Genomic DNA, 20,483 nt, shown 5'->3' with positions numbered 1-20,483 from the left:
TATTTACATCAAAGATCAAAATTTCATGACTGAAGACATGTAAATTGGTGGTGAGATGAGCATGCAGATTATAGAAAAGACAGAAGCTGGGCTTTATTTTATGCTAATACCTATAAAAGACTTTGTTTATTATAACCAAACACAATGGCCATGGGCACATTCATGATATTTCATGAAAGAAGAGTTTATATGCAGTTTATATTAAAAGGCAGACAATAGCTTTACAAATGCCAACATCCTGTACAGACTGCAAACAGCATAAGGACACACGATGTAAATAATGAACTCACTTGAAGAGTCTAAAAGTTTCAGAACAGTTGACTATGTTAGCAATCCTAGTCCGATAATTTTTCTATATTCATTCTTGCTGGTTCAGTTTCATTCAGAAGTCTCTAAGGTCCATGGTCTGATCATTGAGAAAATGTTCTCTCGACAGTGGCATTTAATTCTCTAAACTTTCTTTAAGTACTGTATAGCATGGCCACGTAAGTTAGTTAATTGGATGTTAACTTTACTGTTAAAAAGTTTAACTTTCTCAGAAACTCATCTCTTTGCGAGCCTCCTCATCATCTTCCCCTGTTTACATGACAGGGGTTTCTGGTGAAATGTTTGGCTATGAAACACTCACCTTCTCTGAGTGCTTGAATTGACGCCAGTAACTATCATACATGCGCTTGGTAGTTCTCTCTGGGTAGCAGGTCACTGTCTTAATGTAAACCTTCAGGCTGCGTTCAAGTAACTGATTAACTTCGCCATAATCATAGTCATCATACCTAAACAAAGGAAGGCAGACCAAGTCTCTCTTCTGAATACACCTTTGAAAATGTCAGATTTCTTTTTACCAGCTTTTACATTCAGAAATTATAAGCAATCTAGACTCAGACTAGAACAAAGGCAACTGACCTTCTAAAAGCTTTAAGAACATGGCATTAACTTTTCCCTGTCTCTGAAAAAGGGAAAACTTTTGTCTGAAGTTTTGGGAGAGAGGGGGAGATTACAAGGGGAGGGAAGACAGATTTCTGTGTGAATTCTAAGCTTATTTGATCCACAGAACAACTACATTTTGTCTAAATGTAGAAAACAATTAAGTTACACTAAGAACCCTACAAATACGCCACAATTTGTATCAAAGTCCACTGGTATTCCAAAACTTAGGCACCACATTTATTTTCTGAGCATAAACACCAACTCTAAAGCACTGCTCTACATGTGATCAAAATCTAGTAACTTCCTGTCCAATGTACATACTGTACTTAAAAGCTTTAAAATGTACTCACTAGTTAAGACAAGTTTGTTACGTACCTGATTCCATACATACAGTGGACATAGTTAAATAAAGCTCTTCTTAACATTGTTGTGTCAACATCTTCATGTGTAGCCATAGTGTTGTAAGTGAGGTTGTAGACCATTCGAAACTTCTCATCCAGGAGATGCCCAATATCAGAATATAGTCTGTTCACAAGAGAGAAGCCATGATTTTCCCAGGTATAGTCCTAAATGAATAAAAGAAACACATGACATAAGACTATACGAAATGGTGACTTTCTCATTTGTTTCTCCCTATGGTGAAGACTGAGAAACAGAATAGAAAAAAAAGCATTCTGTTATTAATTTGTCAACTTACGGATTTTAATCAGTGTATGCTCCCTGATAAACTCAGGTTTAGTCACTGGATGCAGAACAAAAGGACTTAAATGTTAAGACATTCAGGGCACATCTACATGAGATGCTGTCACCGTAGCTCATTGCAATAGTGACGTAGCGTCTGTGGGCACGAACTGTGATGCTGATGCTATTGCGGAGTAGCAACGAGCTACTGAGCAGTAGCTCATTGCTACTGTGCTGTAGTATGGGGAAAAAACCTGTGCAGCATTGGGTCTGAGCAGTAATGCTGCTTACTTGCTTAAGCAAGTACTAAATGACTAATGGCACACATGTAGATGTGCCCTCAGTGTTACAAGACATCTAACATCCAAGCACCAACCCTCCATAGTGGAACCTACAGTCCTGAACTAGGCTCTAAAAGTTTAAAAGTTCCCTATAGAAACACAGAAGGAAAAGTCAGGCATTTTAGGACTGGATTTACAATAACCAGCATACTGATCTGGGAGCTACACAGACATTCAAATGGAATAATTGGGCATTTGGGCTAGGGACAGATGTTCAAAAAGCCAGAACCTGAGTTGATTCAATCTTTGCAGGTTAGTTTAACTTGCGGAGCTTGAACCAATTTGGAGGTGGAAATTCATTCCCTTTTCATTCCAAAAATGCAAGCAGATGCCTGCAGTGGTTCAGGCTAGAAGCAGGGGGGGGCCGCTAAAGCAGCCCTCCCTCCCTTCCATAATGCTGAGCTGAGGGGGAGCATGGTCAGGCCCTGCCTGGCAGGACACTCTGATTAGGGAGGGGTTTAAACCCCCCATCCTGCCTGCACCATCCCGGGCTTTTCCCAGCTCACTGTTCAAGGGGCAGAGAACACTGCCAGACTCTGCATCTGTTGATGATACTGAGCTTTTCAAGCTCCCTCTCCCTCCTTCATACTGTCGGCAAAGCCGGTCATTTCTAACACCTTTCTCTGAAGACTGACAGATTGCAGCCAGCAGGTTGCTTGTCAGAACAAAGTTTATCAGTCCATCAAGCCCTACAAAAGAAAACATCTCTTTAATTTGTTTCAAGCTCTTATCTGTAGGGTGCATTTGCAAGCCACTAGCTGTCTGCCTTTATTCCAGTGAAATTGAAGACCCACACCAGACACCTCTCAGCATTAGTTAGCATGGTGGGGGGCATGGCCAGATGCAGGGTCCCTGCACTGGGGTCACTGCTGTGGGAGAGGGGTGGGGGGGTGGATCCCTACTTGAGCAGCTGGGGGCGGAGGGGAAGGCTGGCAGCTGCTGCAGTCCCCGATAGTGCTCTGGCCAGGAAGAAGAGGGGTGGGGCCAACCCTGCTCTGTTCCAGTGGACAGCCCAGCCCAGCCCAGCACTGAACTTATGTTCTGTTACAGGTTTAACCCAGTTTCTCATCACTTAAACCCGTTTAATGTGCAACTTCTGTCCCTAGCCTTGGAAAATTACACTTTTAGATTCAGACCCTTAATTTCTTCCTAAATCCCCTTATGGATCTGGACCCAGGGCCAGTAAGCTTGTTCTAATTGGAAGCTATTCATTAAGATATTACCACATTTTTTCATGTATAAACCTTTCCCCCAAAAAATCATCCCCCAAAACTGGGGTGTATTTATGAAGCAGGAAGCTATTTTTCTGATTGGAATAGTAGTTAAAGTTGCAGGAAGGGAAGTTTAGGTTAGTTATTAAGAAGAACTCACTCCAGTAGTAAAACACTGTAACAGGTTACCTAGAGAGGTTGTGGAATCTCCATCCTTGGAGGTTTTTAAGACCTAGCTAGACAAAGCCTGGGCTGGGATGATATAGTTGGGCATGGTCCTGCTTTGAGCAGGGGGTTGGACCTCCCAAGGTCCTTTCCAACCCTAATTTTCTATGATTCTACTTTGCTTCACAGGCAAATAATGGCTCATCATTCTTCACTCCAAAGGTGTTAACAATAGTGACTTATTCTTAAAGGATCTTGATTGACACACTATTAATCAAGCTAACCTTTCTTAGGGCAATTTTTCTGTCTGAGGGCTGCTCCTGGTCTCTCCTCCTATTTCACAGCCTTGGAGACTCTTTAACTCTTTTCAAAATCATAGATCTACCTATGGAGACCAGTCTTCAATAGCAGCTAGAATTTCAGCTTTGGTTAAGCAAAGAAGGGAAGGGAAGTCACCTGAAGATTAGGATCTGTCCCGGCTCTATGCAGACAATTCTTGGAAAATCTTTTTTATTTAATTCTATTTTGCAAAAAAGAAGGCATATATTCTATTTTGGTGTTCATGTTATGCACTAAGTCAGCACAGACTGGCAATGGTTAGTGCTGACTTAGTTAAGGAGCACTTGGACAGGCTGGATGGGTACAAGTCAGTGACCTCCATCCACAGGTGCTGAAGGAAGTGGCCAGTGTCATAGCTGAGCCGCTGGCATGGCTGTTTGTGCACTCATGGTGCTCCGGACAGGTCCCCGAGGACTGGAAAAGGGCCAACGTGGTGCCCATTTTTAAGAAGGGGAGAAGGGATTTGCTGGGTAACTTTAGGCCAGTCAGTCTTACCTCTATCCTTGGGAAAACACTAGAAAAAATCATTAAAGAGCACATTTGTGAAGGCCCAGCAGGGGAAATGATGCTGAAAGGAAATCAGCACGGGTTTGTAACAGGTAGATCCTGCCTGACAAACCTTATAGCCTTTTATGGCCACGTTACACACTGCCTTGACACAGGAGCTGAGGCAGATTCCATCTACCTGGACTTTAAGAAGGCCTTTGATACAGTTTTGCATCCTGTTCTCATAAGGAAGCTAGCAGGCTGTGGAGTGGACGCTTCCAGTCAGGTGGGTGGCCAACTGGCTTAGGGACCGCACCCAGAGAATGGTGGTGGATGGGTCATTTTTGACTTGAAAGGAGGTCGGCAGTGGTGTCCTGCAGGGTTTGGTCCTTGGACCAGTGTTATATAATATTTTCATCAGCGATATGGACAGGGGTGTGGAGAGTACCCTGTCTAAATCTGCAGATGACACCAAGTTATGGGGCAAAGTTAAAACACTGGAGGGCAGGGAGCAGATACAGGCCGATCAGGACAGGTTGGATCAATGGGCAGAACGAAACAGGATGCAATTCAACAAAGACAAATGCAAGGTACTCCACCTAGGAAGGAGGAACTCCAGCACACCTATGGGTTGGAAGATGACCTCCTCAGTAGCTGAGAGGGATCTTGGAGTCATAGTTGACTCCAAGATGAACATGAGCCGGCAGTGTAATGAAGCCATTAACAAAGCCAATCACACCTTATCATGCATTAGCAGATGCATGACCAATAGATCGAGGGAGTTGATGCTCCCCCTCTATGTGGCATTGGTCAGGCCGCACTTGAAGTACTGTGTCCAGTTTTGGATGCCGCACTTCAAGAGGGATGTGGAGAATCTGGAGAGGGTTCAGAGGAGGGCCATTCATACGATTAGTGGCCTCTGTGCAAGACCCTAAGAAGGGAGGTTGAGTGATCTGGATCTCTTCAGCCTTCACAAGAGACTTCTAAGGAGAGACCTTGTAGCTGCCTATAAGTTCATCAAGGGAGGACAACAAAGAATTGGAGATGCGCTATTTACCAGGGCACCCCTAGGAGTAACTAGGAATAATGGGTACAAGCTAGTGGAGAGTAGATTCAGGTTAGACATTAGGAAGAAATTTTTCACAGTAAGGGTGGCCAGAATCTGGAATGGGCTGCCAAGAGAGGTGGTGCTATCACCTAACTTGGAGGTCTTCAAGAGGAGGGTTAATAGGCACCTGGCTGGGGGTCATCTGACCTCAATCCTCTTTCCTGCCTGGGGCAGGGGTTTGGACACAATGATCATTCGTAGTCCCTTCCAACTCTACAATCTATAAATAAATACCATATCTATAGCTTTCCAAAGCAGCCATTTCTGAGGTAGAGCAGAAGCACTGGGAAGTAGAAAAGCTGTTGCTTACAGATATTACTTGGATCAGTCCTTTTTGTCATTTTCCAAGATGTAGTTTGAAAGATTCAGTCTGCAGTGTTTGAGCAGCATCATATTGACCTGTCACTGCTTCAAATTTAAAGAAGTCTCAGGCAGGGATTCTCTTATTCTCTATTTATATATAAAACAGCAGAATAAGATCTTGACCTTCAATTTCAACATAACCTTCTGTAAAGCTCTTTGGAACAATTCTAAATGCAGGTAATATAGTACCAAGCCAATGACAATTATTAGCCTTTTCTCCAAAGAACCTATGGTTCCTAGAAAGGTCAGTAGTACTTTGATCCTACAGAAGCCAACTTTAAAATGCAAACCTTTTGGCAGTGTTCAGAGATTACTGAGATATTGCTTACTTAATCAACCCAGAAGTGTGGTTTAGTCTATCCCAAAAGTATATGAAAGAGTCCAGGAGTAATTTGTCCTGATCAGCTAACGCTAGTATAGAGCTAAATACAGCTGCTGACAGGGATGGTGCATCTCCTTTACTGCAGCTGAGATCATTCTATGACCATGGAATTTTCCTTTAACATTGCACCTACTTTGCTAGCACTGCACCTACTTTCCTTTTTCTGGAAACATTCTGACCTGGTTTAAGATTTGTTTTACCATGATTTGCAATTCATTTATATTAGGAGTCCCATGAAGGCAAGCTGACATTATTAATCAGCGATTTATTCTACCTACTGCCTTCTTTGCTATTTCTCTATTTGTATTAAAGGAATGTTTAGGAACCCCAGGCAAGGATTAGAACCAAACTAGGTTGCATGATGAACAAGAGAATCCTTTGTCGAACTCAAAAGAAATACTACGCTTAGCTAAAGGCTTCAAAATGGCTATGGTCACACAATTAAGATCTTTATTTTTTTGAAAAGTTTAAAGTCTGGGGAAACTCTCAGACTTAGTCTTTCAGAGCAGGGGACACTTAAAAATGTGACACATTGTATGTACAGCATGTGCTAACAGCATTAGTCTTTGAGACAAAGAAGACCTCCTGCTGAAGAAATTAAGTGTTGCAATTTCCTGGGCCTCATCAAGTACAAGATTTTAATATTTGGAGGGAAAGGAAAGCAGCTCTTTGAGTTCTTTGCTTTTATAAAACAGATTTACAAACTTAGAACATGAGGCAAAGAGGCTTTGTGATACCTTTTACTGGACCAACTGTATAGCTGGAAGAGCCGTTGGTAAACTTTTGGGCATCAAGTGCCCTTCCCCACAAAGAATCCTTCCCTCTCATACATTTCCTGGACCATATGGCTACAACAAAACTCCAACCCTGGATCTATTTAGCAAGTTCCACAGACTTGTTCTAGAAAGGCATAAGACAAATGAAAGCTTATCAGTCCTTGGCCTCTGGCTGACAATAGTAGGGGAACAATTACCCAGGAGGAAAGGCTCAGGATATTTAAAAACTGATCATACAAAAACCACTAGAAATACATACCATAAGTAGCAATAATCTATTTGATCCTCCACATGAACACGGGCATATAACAAAGATATCCTGCCACAAATGCTTCTCAATTTTATTTTCTCTGGTGATGGGGAATGTAAAAAATCTCCTCGACTGAAATTACTAAAATAAATGCATTTAAGTACCTGAGCCCGGAATGTTGGCAGATGTTCTTCTCCCCGTCTGGCAAAGTCTTTGTACCCAAAACCAGGATCTTCAATGTAGCGGGACACATCCATGGATACCATCTCATCATCAAATGCTGGTAAGGATAGCAAAATAGTGCGTTGAGAACAGATACATCAGGGAGACCACTACTACCTCCCAACCCCCACTCCGACATAGAACTGTATAGAAAATTTAAAATAATATAAAGTAGCAGGACAAGGTCTTTGGGAGGAGATAGAACTGTGAGAATGTCAATAAATTTTCATTTCGTTTATGGTATTTTGCTTGTGTGCATTTGTAAGATTTAAACATTTTAGTAGATTGTTTGATTTAATTTGAATAAGAGTTTCAGTAGCATTCTTATCTCTGCAAGCAAGGAGTCTAGATTTTACTTTTCCCCCCTTCCCTTCTGCTTATATTCTTTATGGTGGCTGGAATACAGAACAGAGGATGAATTTTGGGGACACGTTATGGGGACATGAAGCAAGAAATGAAAGGGCTTGGCCACAGATTGGATTAAAAAAGATAGATATCTTTAAAAAAAGTGACCCTATGCAACTTTCTGGGCTGTTATGAAGAAAGAAGGCATGAATCAATGTAGTAAAGTTAAGGGAAGCTCAAAATGAATTTGAGATTAGAACAGACAATTATAGATGTGGCATGTTGGGTAACAAAACCAGCAGGACCGAACAGAGTATACATAGTAGTTTTTACTATCATAGCACTACATGCAATAGTAAACTACAATCATAGCACTCAGTCAGGTTCATGTTTTCTTACTATTATCACGCTGGTAGAGCAGCCTTATGGAGCTTCTGTGACATAAAACACATATGACCAGTGTTATACCACTGACTTGCTTCCCACTGGAATAGGTCACTCCTTTGATTCAGTGAAGTAAAAGCTTGTACAATAAGACACTGGTGCACAGCACAAAAAATGAAAATATGTCCCCCTTGTCAAGCTAAACTACCCAGACGGCCTGTTGTCTTGACATCTATCAGCTTTTTTTTTTTTTTTTTTTTTTAATAGAGCAGAATATGAGCAATCAAAAAGCAATAAATTAAGTATGAAGAGATATACAATACTTGGCTTGTAAATATCAATTCAAGACTATATGAAAGCAAAGAACTGACTGCAAGAAAGGCTGAAATTATACCAACAGCTGCGGTAACTAAGCATCTGTGAAGAGCTTTAACAATGTGTCACTAAGCAAGTACCGGTTCTCTCTCAGGAATCAGTCTTTCTCCTCTTAACAAGCAGGTGGCTTGATTGTGTAACTACCTTTACAGGACTTGATTACTACATAGCTGACTGCATTTGACCCTCACATTAAAACCCTGGCTCACTTCCATGTGCATTGACAGAAAAGTTGCCATATGTCCACTGTTAGCACCTTAAAAATCCGTTAATCCAAGAATCACAGAGATGCTTTATCATGCTCTCTGCCTCATTAACCAATCAAAACATAACTGTGTGGGGGAAGAAACTTGCATGGCATCTGCTGTAGGTAATCTTGTCTGAAGATTTAAAAAGAGGTCCAACTTGCTGAAACTAGGTGCAGTCAGCTTGAATTGTATGGGATAAAGAAATATGCAGGCTACCCCGCACCCACCTACCAAAAAAACTCCACACATCCACACCTACCAAGAAAGAGAAAAAACCCTACCCAAAGCAGTTTTAGCAAAAGAAGGTGTAAGTTTTTAAATATTTCATAAGGACCATTTAAGTTTTTATACTGTTACTGATTTTACTTTGAAGGTGCTGGGATATTATGGTAAGGAGTAACAACAGTCTACAACAGATAGACAAGAGAGTTTGACTACAATTGTAGAAATTAAAATGCTCTTTTTGAATCAATGAGAATTACATCCTGCGAGCAGAAAGGTGTTTTTAGATCTAACTAGGAAACAATGCAACAATATGGTAAAACAATATTCTTTTAGGGGCTTTTAAATGGTATGTTTTCAAAGAACAAAAAAGATGATCTCTGCAGATTTCCAAGAAGAGAGACTGAGTTCCTTCATGTCTCCTAGCACACAAACAGCTACTGCAACCAAGTTAGGTAGGTACACTTTTGCATTCTGAAGGAACAAATTTGATTTAACTCAGTCTGAAGTTCCTTTTTTCCACTGGCTTCTCCCTGTAGCTATAAGATACACCTTGACATTATTATAGTATTCTAGGAAAACCCAGGGAGTCTCATAGATCAATACCCATTAAATCCCTTTAAAAAAAAGAAATAACCACTAAGCTATACATCTTAGATAGCTTAGCGTCTTCAACCATCTCCTAATACAGGCCTTGAAAAACAGATCAAGAATTACTGACACAACATATAAAACAGACTCTAGCAATAACTTGCCATCCAGGTAGCAATTATAACAAATCATAAAGTCATTCAGAAAGAGACTTGCAATTTTGAGTTACTGTACTGATAAAACTGGTATAATAAAGCAACCTCCCAAAATACATAGATCTGAGTTATCCTCATCCTTGACTATGGTTTTTCTCTGTATCCCTCTGTTTAAGTGTATTAATACAAAAATTTCCAGAAGAATCAAGCTTCTTCAAAGTGTTGTAGAAGTCTACTCTTCAACATTTCTACAAAAGTGAACTAGAATTCATATGACTACAGCAGCATGAAGCAGCAATTTCTGCAGAAAATTGTGTTGAATTTCTTCCTGAAACAGACTGACTTCCTAATAATTTTGACATTTGCGATTGCTTGGCTTTAAATCAGATAGGAAGCATCTTTACCATGCCATTAAGATTAAAGGAACTGCTACTAATTAATTTGGGGGTTGGGAGCCTTCTGTCCCCACAAGTTTCTGCTTGTTCCTGTCCCTTTTGTGGGCTGCAAAGTGATCAGCAGATGTTGTGGAAGGGATACAGAATGCACCTGGGAAACATTCTGGAACACCTCCTCTGCTGCCCTGGCTGAAGCATACTGCCAATTCACCAAGCTGCCATGGGACGGATCCAATCTTTTTGCAAGTCAAATCCAGCCCACAGCCTGTAGGTTGCTGACCCCTGTCTTAGTGAACTGATTTGGAATAAGAATTCTAGATACAATGAAGCAAGACCCAGAGGCCAGGCAGAGTATGTGAAGTACCTCCAGTAACTACAAGAAGACTCTCTTTCTTTTCCTGTTCAAAACGAGTTGCCATCTCTTCCTGAGTTGCCTCCTCATCCTCTCTCTCTTCTTGCAGGCGCTTCATTCTTTCCATTAAGGCCTCCAGCTCACTTAAAGAATCTACCATCTGCAAAACACGAAGATATTCTGGAAGATTAGAAATTAAATTGCATAAATGCTATTTAAGGTTTTAACTCATACATAATATTCTCAAGTCATTTGCATCCATGATAATACAATACAGTATAGACCTATATCATGTGATGGCACTTTAAAAGATTCAAAATTTTTAAAAACTTTCAGAAGACAAGAGTAACTGAGAAATGTGTTCATTGCTTAAAAAGGAGGAAAAAGCCCTATTTAATAAACATTCCAGCATTCTGAAAGCTCAAGAAGAATGCTAATTTCCTACATAAACACTGACATGTACTTCAATAATAACTGTTAATATTAAAATTGACTTTTCTTATTCTCCTACTGCTGAAAGCTATGCTCAATATTCTCCAGCAGTGGACTGGAATGGCTCCGTTCAGGTGTGAGCTAGGCCAGCACTAGGACCCAGCTGCCAGCTCCTTCACCCCACTACCTGGCTGGGGTATGGCATAAGCAAAGCTTCTCCAGCACCTGGTTGCATGGAGCAGGTAAAGCCCCCTGCTGCTGAAGGCTGTTGAAGCCCCAGCTCTGTGGGCCAAATCCAGCCCACAGGTTGCCACCCCCTGATCTAAAGAGTGAGATCAAAAAACAGAACCCAAGACAATAAAGTTAGTTTTATCTTCTATTTTAATGTCATTCTTATTGGCCCAAGCTACTTGCTTTTCCATATTAAAGAGAATATATTACAAGGCAGAAGCGAAAATTAGTACCACATATTGTAGGCACAAACCTACCTACAGCCTACTGCATTTCTCGTTCAAGTCATGCATAAACACTCTCTCTCTTTCCAATCCTTCCTAGATATATATAAGTCTGTTACTCACAAAATATTTTATTATTGAAATCTACTGAGCCCTCCACCAAAAAAAGAGGAGGGATGGTCCGGCAGAACAAAATGACCTCTTCAAAGGATTACAAAGTAAGATCTGCAAACCTGGAATTTGCTATACACTATAGTTAACTAATTATTAGTCAAAATTCTCTCTGGGAGTTTAATCACAATTATGGTGAAGAGTTTTACCGACTCCTTTTCTACAAAAGGTCGTTTCAAATACTGGCCTTTTCTAGTATGACAGAAAAGGCCACAGTGACAATTCAGATCCCCAATGTGCAATTTACCAACTCTGGGTGTTTATACATGTACTCTGGGAGTGTGTACGGGGTGTGCTTCAATTAGAGTGGCTCTGAGAGCCACTCTAATTAAAGTGCCTAGAGCATTACGTGCATCATCGTCCCCATGCTGAAAAATGGCAGCGGAGGCACTTTAACTAAAGCTCGTCAAATAAACGTTACTTAAAAGCATCCCTGTCACCATTACACTGCTCAGTAAGTACAGCGCATTAGAGCAGTCTCACTGCATGTGTGTAGGTGCCCTCTGATTGCAAAATTTTAGCACCCACTATCTTAAGAACCTCTGGAGTTAAAAACAGTAGTTTATGCTATTTGAAATCTAGGGTTTTCAGTTTTGTACTGTAAAGAGGCCTTAGTGTCAGTGGTTTATGGAGGAATAACCATTAAAATTCATTTGAATTCAAGACTGCAGTAAGAATAAGGCAATTTTGAAATCTGTTACATTGCAAACTAAAGTTAAAATTTTTTATACCACCATTTCCCTGGCACTGTAGTAGTAGACACAAAAGCCACACTACACTGAACTTCAAACAAGAAAGAATGTGTGTACTTTGCATTAACAAATTCCTTGGAAACAAGCAACAGCATTCTCTTGCAACACTAACCCCAAAGCTGCTACTTCTGAGGGATGCATTCTCTATACTGTTGTCATTGGCAAGATCACAGACACAGAAGTTGTTGACTGCTATAAGTCTGACCCCATTAGAGGCATCTGGATCTCTCTCGGGATTAATGCCACTACCAAAGACAAAACTCGCCAAGGCATGATAATGTGCCAACAGGACCACAGCATGCACCAGTTCAGGAAGAGACCAATTATTTTCCCCAGTCTTGACAAGTTTCTGAAATAAGAACAAATAAGGTGTAAATATACAGGCTTTAGGGATGAACACAGGAGTGAGAATAATTTATATTTACATTACATATGGTAACATTTACATTAAGTGAAATTAACTTCTAGTTTCCTTTTACCAGAACTCCCCCCTCTCAGTGCCAAGGCCAGCAATACTGTCTTATTTTGAGCTCTCCATATTAAGTGACCATCTTTAGGGAAAAAAAGGCTTTACAGAAATATTTACATAGTTACTTGCCTCTAACATAATAAAATAAAACCCTTATCTGGTCTCTGGTGAATTGCAAAGGATCTCCCAAGGCAACTGCAGCAGAGAAATATAGCTAAGGGGAACGCCAGGAAGGAAAACGGTAAGAACAGACAAGGTGGACATATGATGTTTCCCCCAAAATAAGTATAACTACAGGAAAAAAAAAGCAGAAATATAAAATCAGAAAGAATAAGCAGCTCTTGCAGTACAAGTGCTCCTTGCACTTTAACTTAAAAAACACAAAAAAACCACACCCTCTCTCAAAACTGCCTTAATCTGACATTCTATTAAACAACAATAAGAAGGTTGTGTTCTAATTGCCTCCAATTTATAGCAGAAACATCTTCCTTTATATCCTGCTTACCAGAAGGACAGGTATTTATAAACCTTTTGACCACAGTGGGCATGTCTACACATGCACTTTTATGTACATTAGCTTATTTTAATGCACAGTAAAACATCACTAAAAAACTGTGCTATATAGTTAATGCACCTTGAAATAGGCTAATGCACGTTAAGTGTCACGTAAAAGCCATGCTCTTTAGTTAATGCGCATTAAGACAGGCTAATGTCCATTTTCCTAGTACCTCATAATGGAGGGCACTTTTACATGCTGGTCTAATTAGAGCAGTGCTCTAATTAAAGTGCTGCCACATCTCCTGTATATGTGTCCCAGCGCTTAAAATTGGCAGTATGAGCACTTGAACTAAAGCTCATTCCATGAGTTTTAGTACAAGTACCCCCACCACCATTTTTAAGAGCAGGGACGCTGCTATACAAAATGCAGGAGGCTGCTGGAGCATAGTAATTGTGTAGTAATTAAACCAAGTCTGTTCCAATGTGCTGGAATTCTAGAGGCTTGGAGCAGCCTCGGCGCTCGTGTACAGGTGCCTGGAGTTGCTAGATTTAATGCACATTAATGCACATGTAGACTTGCCCACTACTGGGTATTCATAATCATTCAGTCACCCATATTACTATCTGCATCAGAAAATCAGAATTTCTTCTATAGATGGAGATTTCTAGATTAACAGAAATGTTCTAGGCCCTAACTAGGTACATACTGCTAATGCTAGATACTTTCTGATCGGTACCTGAATGTGCTCTTTTGTGATCAGCCAGGGCCGGTGTGCAAGAAGTTTGTTTATTTCATTCAGGTTTTTCAGTCTTTGTGGTATATATTCCACTCCATTTAACCATTCTGCAATCCCACCAGTCTTCAGAAACTCATCAACATGCATATTTATTAGGTAGGAACACTGATGTCTGGCAGCAGCCTAAAATAGTTAAGAGAAGCACAGATAATACAACAACACATTTAGAGTATAGATTGATTTTGTTTTATGTTGAGGAGAGATGTACACACAAGATGAAAATACCTTCATACTGTGAAAGGTTAGACTATAAAATACGGTATTTACTCAAATAGAAGACTATCCTGATTATAAGACTACGTCCAAATAATTACATTCTATATATGGAAAATTTATAAATTTGTTATAATTTCCAGGTATAGAATATAATTATTGGAGGTCTGCCTTGAACTCCTCTTCCCACTGCTATAGCAAGGAAAATAAATTGGGGGTGGGGAGGGGAGAATCAGGTAGCCCTTTTGCTTTGTTTCACCTCATTTTCCCATGGCAGCCCCTTTCCCCTCTCCTTACTGTCAGACTCTGCTTGTTCTGAGCATATAGAAATGATGAGCAGATTTGAAAATAATAACCCTGAAATTAAACTTGGCTGTAGAAATGTGCATGTAGTACCCATGCATTTGGCTCATCCAGAATTGATGCATATTACCTTTTTTTAAAAAGCTGCTGCAAAGTTTTAGCGCAGGCGCTCCAAAAAGATGTTTTCAAGCAACACTTTTGTACCTACTTATATAAAATACAAACTATGCACAGTATTAATCCAAAGCCAAAAGGCTCATGATTTACCACCCAGCTCCTTGGGTTGGGCCCCAGAGGCACCAGCATTTCAAGTCATGGTGATCCCACAGCTCAGCGGGTGTGTGTGTATTCCAGATATCCACAACAAAGGATCCATGTTATAATTAGCGCTCGCTCATGACTGGACTTGGGTATTCTTGTCACAAGTCCTGGGATCCTCCAAAAATTTATCTGCAGATGAGGCACAGGGCAACCTGGTCCAGCTTCATCTCCCAGAAAGCGGGGCCACATCAATCATGTGTGCCAAGCTGAGAGAGGGGGTGACAGAGGGGTTCTGTGTGAACTGTTTGAGGCCCTGTTTTGTGATGTTTGCCAGGCATTTAAGACTGGTGAAGAAACAGGAATCACTGGAAATGGTGAAGAAAGGCGCAGCTCAATTGTGGGAGTGAAGAGGAAGTAAAATGTATGCATTGTAGTGGCTCCCCATGACTTTCAAGTGTCAGTAGCAAGGGGGACTGCTCTTAATAGGCACTACTGTACGTTTTATTCAGATGGGCTGTGCCAGCCTATCCTTATGGGTTTGCCCAATGTAGGCCCTATGTTTTAAAGTCATGCTCAGTGTTGGCTGCATTTAAATCACCTTCATAGTTGGTTTCCAATTTTAAGTACTTGCTGTTTTTGGCAGCAGTTTAACGAAAGACAATGTATTTAGTGAGATTTCCTTGTATATAAGACAAGGGGCTTTTTTTCCCCATACCAAATGGATGGAAAAAAGTTTTCTTGTATTCAAGTAAATACAGTATTTGTACCCAATTAAGACCAGTTCTTCAATAAGAATCAATTTAATTAGTTTTCCTTGGATGAAGCAGGGTGATTACCCAAAGCAAGTATGTTTAAGGTGTCATTGTTTTAAACACTGCCCATGAAATTTCACTTATGGACATGTGTGAGACATGTAACCTAGTGTAAATTATCAAGTGGCAGGAATTCCAACTCCTCACAGAAAAGGACCAAATTAGTGGCCAGGCTTCTTCCCTCAGAAGGGAGCCAAGGTAAGCTCACTCTGTAAAGGAGACTGTTCAAGGGCAGTCAAGCAGGTAAGAGAATGAGAATGGAAACAGCAATTCTTGGTACATACCATTATAGCAATGTAGTGCCTATAGGGCAAAGGAAGGGGTCCATCCATACGCAACATATAAAACTGGCTGCGGAGGAAAGACTCCAAGTACTGAGTGTGTAAACTCATGACCTGTGTGATGTTGTCCAGGCGACCAGATGTTGAGTATTCTTCCACGATAAGGTTTGTACGTTCATCTATGCCATTTGCTTGCATAACCTTTTGAGAACAAAGCAGAGAAACCAGGAAAGATGGTTTTTCCTCATATAAACCTGGATTCAAACATTTTCATGGTGCACATATATACGCGCACGCATACATTTCCAACTTCCACACGCTTTGGAGTGGTCAGACATATACACAGGCAGGCACCACTTGACAAAACCAATAAGAAACCACTAGTATACAGAAAACTGAGTCCTGTATACTCAGTCTACTACTTTAATATTCAGCCAAGATGATCAAGGACAATGTTCAGCAAGTCATTCTAAAAGTAAGATTTTGAGCTGGTACAAATTAAGATAAATTTGTAGAAGTCAATGAATCCACACAAACACATACCAGCCCCCCAAAATGTTATTTCAAAGTTAATAATGGAGCATAGCCTGGTTACATATATAAAGCAGAGAAGTGGACTGGCATTTACTTTTTTATGTCTGTATAATTAGAGAGATCAAGTGTTATTTCCCCATAATATTCAAGCAGTTTTTAAAAGTAGGAGCATAAAGCCTTTTTTAAAACTAAAGCTATTGTTTAATTATTGCAGCAAATTCTGTTCCTGGGATACTAGATGAAATAACACGGTATTAAAAAAACAAACCCAAAGGACAAAAAGCGAGCAGCTTTTGAAATACAAGCCTGAACAAAAATATTAGCAGCTATTAGCTAATATTATCTCCAAGGACACTCAGCCTAAGCATGTTAATTGTTTAAAAATAAATAAAAGATTACAAGCAAAAGACTAGAAAACCCGAGTTACTCTTTAACTCCCCTCCAGCAGAATCTTAGGTAGCTGGTTTATCATTAAAACTACCACAATCTTCCTTCCCATTCCAACGAATGTATCACAGATTAAGGTATAAAATTGCAGCAAATACTCAATGTCATGTTAGCTTGTAAATGGAGAATCAAAATACTGCTTTGATAAAACATCATTGAAAATAAATAATCAGCCTGAATGAGTTACTGCATCTTCACTTTTTTACCTCGAGATTTCCTGGTGTTCCATGTGGGATGAGAAGGCAGAAATGGAGGAGACTTGTATGGTCATGTAATTACCCAGTCCAATCAATTACCTCAGGTAGAATTCTTCTCTGTTATTCCTTTCTTAATGACGTCTACTAAGACAAAGGCCTTCCAACAAGCTTTACTCTGATTTTCACATTACATCTATTCTTAATTTCATGCCATTGGTCCATCTTATACCCCACTGATCCATTCTAAATAAAATTCCTTCACTACTCAGTTATTAAACAGTTCAACTACTACTTATAGACTTAGGTCTACTTCAGTTTTCTAAGGATTCTTCAGGTACATATTCATCTCAGCATTTCCTTTATTTCAGTCCCTTCAGTTCTTGGGTGAATTTTGGTAATCTTTTCTGAATTTTATCCAGTTTCTTAGTGTCTCTATCTTGTAAAAGGCTGCTTGAAGACGTTAAAAAAAGCAAACAAAAAAGTGGTGCTTCATTTTACACTTGGCATGTTCCTGCGCCCAGCCCAGTACACGCCCAGAAGAGGCACAATGTCTGTATATTTTGGGTGCCTTAGCGGGGCTTTGTTGGTGCTTTTATCTACTAGCTGATTGAATCAGCTATTAGATAAAAAAAGCACCAAAAAGCTCTACTGAAGCACCTGATCTATACAAATGCTGCAGAGATGGGTTGAAGTAATGCACTATTTCTTTTGGTAAAGCATGGGTTTTTCTTTTGTTTTTTGAATGTCTGCAAGCAGCTACGAAGTGCTCAGAACTGAGAAGAGTATTTCAGGTGCGATTAGACTGGTTCTGTTGAGAAAGGAATAGGTCATATGCTGCTGCCCCTTCCATATACAGCAAAAGAATTAACACTAACTCTTTCAGCATTACTGTTTCCCTCATTTATCTCCACATTACCAAAATATTTAAATTTGACCAAATATATAAGTTTGTATTTTCCAGGTGGACTTCTTGAACTATATTTCTTGCCTGTATAATTCCATTTATACTACTTTCTTGTCCTTACAGGTATCTGTACTTCTTCCAACATTAGTATCATCTGTGAATTTTGTTAGCATGCTGTTTACTCCCTTTTCAAAAATCTTAGTAGACATCTTCTTGTTCATGTTTGTCTCGCACCTTTTTCCCCTACCTGCCTTTATTTTTCAACTTTCATCATAATAATCTGTATCACAGAGCATCTGAATGAAATACGTCAAATACCTGATTTGCAATTGTAATTCAATGCATTCCCCGTCACCCACTTCTGGGGTTGAATCAGATCTAGCCTGCAGAGCTAGGGGGCTTCATCAGTGTTCTGGTGGCCGAGGGTGGGCTTTGCCCATGCTGTGGCCAGAGAGCAGGTAGAAGCAGCTAGGACCACACTGGATTTGAGCTGGGTCTTTCCAGACTGCCACTAGAAATGTTGTCAACAACTCCATCACCAAAAGCAAAAAATCTGCCTAGCAAATTGTGTCATTGTAATGTTACTCATTTCTTGCAGTTTTTGACATGCTAAGAAGTTTATTCCAATATTCATTCCACTATTTGGAAAGAGACTGCAGCCAAGCAGCATATGGAATAATGACTGCCAGAATTACTTGTGCCTGACTGGACTTCTGTTGGTGCAGTAATTTCATTATGCAGCTCTTAAAATCTACATGTTTAGGTTTGCTTATCATACTTTCTCTTGTATATCAATAGTGTTTTCTTAACTAGAACCCTCCTTGCCTCTCAGATGCCTGATTTTTTTCCTCCTTAACAGACAATTTAAAATATTTTAGCTTCAGATTCCTGTATGAAATTAGTAAAAGCCCTTGTATCCTCAGTAAGTTCTGCTCGCAGTGAGGCACACAGGCTGCCCATGCCACTTATAATACATGCGGCAACTTGCAACTAGCAGTGGCACGTGAAGACAAGTTGGGGGGTGCCATTTGTATTAAATGGCAAACCAACTGGCTCACTGAGGCATAAAATCTGATCTCTGCAGTAACTGTTTTCCAGAATCACCCCCAGACAAAACAGGACTCTCCGTGATCTAAAGTAGTACTCACTGCCCACATGAACAATGAACTCTGGCCCCAAACATTTTCATTTTAAAACTTTTGGTTATTTTAGTTTACAAACTTACTTCATTCTCTGGTATAAAGGCACTTGGTCCTCTTGTTAAAGGCCGAGAAACTTGGATTCTTTTTTCCTGCAAAGGAAAGTCAGGCACTTCTATCAGAATTATCAAGGATAACATTAATTCACTTTATCGTACAAGATTAGATATTACAGGTCTTGACGTGGTTACTTTTTAAAAGACTGCTTGCATGTTTTACAGCTTGTTAAACAGATAAAGCTATCATACCATATCACGTGAATTAAATAGAACAATCTTTTAACTTTGCTCTAATAAACTGCATGCAGCTTGGTCCATGACAAAACAAGTATAATTTTTACTGCTTGTTGGATCTAGGGAAGCATGTGTGCTAATGGTGCGCACACTTCTGGCACATTGCTGATACAAGTATACAAAAGTACCCAACCCAGAAGGAAGTTCTTCTAGAGCTAACGTACACAAGATATATCTAGACAAAGCCACGCTTCTGACATGACTCGATCCCATTTCTCTTAGTATTAGAATCTGGTTGTATAACATCTAAGCATTTTGAAGAATAGAAAGGTTTTGTAGGTGTCAAACAGCCTTTTCATAAGACTGTTACCAAACACATTGCAACTAGAATGATTTAAGAACTTGTAGTCAGACAGTTGTACCTCAAAACTCCGATGAAGGTGGCTTAGTTGAGGTGGACCAAATTTAGAAGAGAACCCAAAGTTTAGCCTATGCTTGTTATCTTTCTAATAGGTTGGAAATGAATTTCCTGCCCAATCAATAACCTGTACAAAACACCGAACTCAGAGACTGCCCTCATCACAGTAGCAGTTCAGACATCCCGTTATTCTGCCCACACAATTCTCCCGTTAACTCAAATAGTATGCAACGAGCTAGAAAAATATCTTTTGGTAAAAGTTGTCTGCTGTGAAGGTGTATGCTGATCATACAGTCTAGATCAGTGATTCTCACTGGTGGACCACAAGAGCAGCTGGCTGATAATGCTCCCTCCCCTACAAAGTGTTCTTGGAACCAGGCTGCTCCCCACATCCTAATCTAGGCTTAAGACCAGGGAAATTCAGCCTGATGCTTCCTATGCCAGAACTGGCACGCACAGAGCAGCCTGATGCTGGGAATATTCAAAAGGGGAGGGAGTAGTTGGACCACAGAAGAGGTAGACAGCAGGTTCAGATATGCTGAGAACCACTGATTTAGACCAGGGGCGGGCAATTATTTCAGGCGGAGGGCCACTTACAGAGTTTTGGCAAGCCATCAAGGGCCACATGACAGGCAGCCAGGGACAGATAAATATTAATTTTTTAAGTTTTTTAGGGACCCCAGGGGCCGCATTTTGCCCACCCCCGATTTAGATTATGCTCTGGTGTGAACGTCTTGATCTTATTTGCCCATGCTCCTATGCCTAAAACAATATGGATTACTGATAATC

The 20,483-nt window shown here is 40.2% G+C and overlaps 1 protein-coding gene across 2 annotated transcripts in view; it reads right to left on the bottom strand.

Annotated features, from left to right (window-relative positions):
- The window catches only part of SESN3 (sestrin 3), a 66,565-nt gene that overhangs the window by 10,400 nt on the left and 35,682 nt on the right, over positions 1-20,483 (bottom strand). Inside the window, exons 2-9 of one of the 2 annotated variants that reach the window (XM_059721145.1) lie at positions 19,070-19,135; positions 15,766-15,963; positions 13,833-14,015; positions 12,241-12,477; positions 10,331-10,478; positions 7,194-7,309; positions 1,303-1,493; positions 629-773 (exon numbers count right to left, since the gene is read on the bottom strand). In XM_059721145.1, the coding sequence (XP_059577128.1) occupies positions 629-773; positions 1,303-1,493; positions 7,194-7,309; positions 10,331-10,478; positions 12,241-12,477; positions 13,833-14,015; positions 15,766-15,963; positions 19,070-19,135 (1,284 nt within the window). Of the gene's footprint in view, positions 1-628; positions 774-1,302; positions 1,494-7,193; positions 7,310-10,330; positions 10,479-12,240; positions 12,478-13,832; positions 14,016-15,765; positions 15,964-16,949; positions 19,049-19,069; positions 19,136-20,483 lie in introns of those variants that run through there. The other variant, XM_006259421.4, reaches the window with a different exon arrangement.

This window comes from Alligator mississippiensis, chromosome 1, assembly GCF_030867095.1.
Source record: "Alligator mississippiensis isolate rAllMis1 chromosome 1, rAllMis1, whole genome shotgun sequence".
Lineage (NCBI taxonomy): Eukaryota > Metazoa > Chordata > Crocodylia > Alligatoridae > Alligator > Alligator mississippiensis.
The sequence above is the reverse complement of the archived record's forward strand: the minus strand, read 5'-3'. Positions and strand labels throughout refer to the sequence as shown.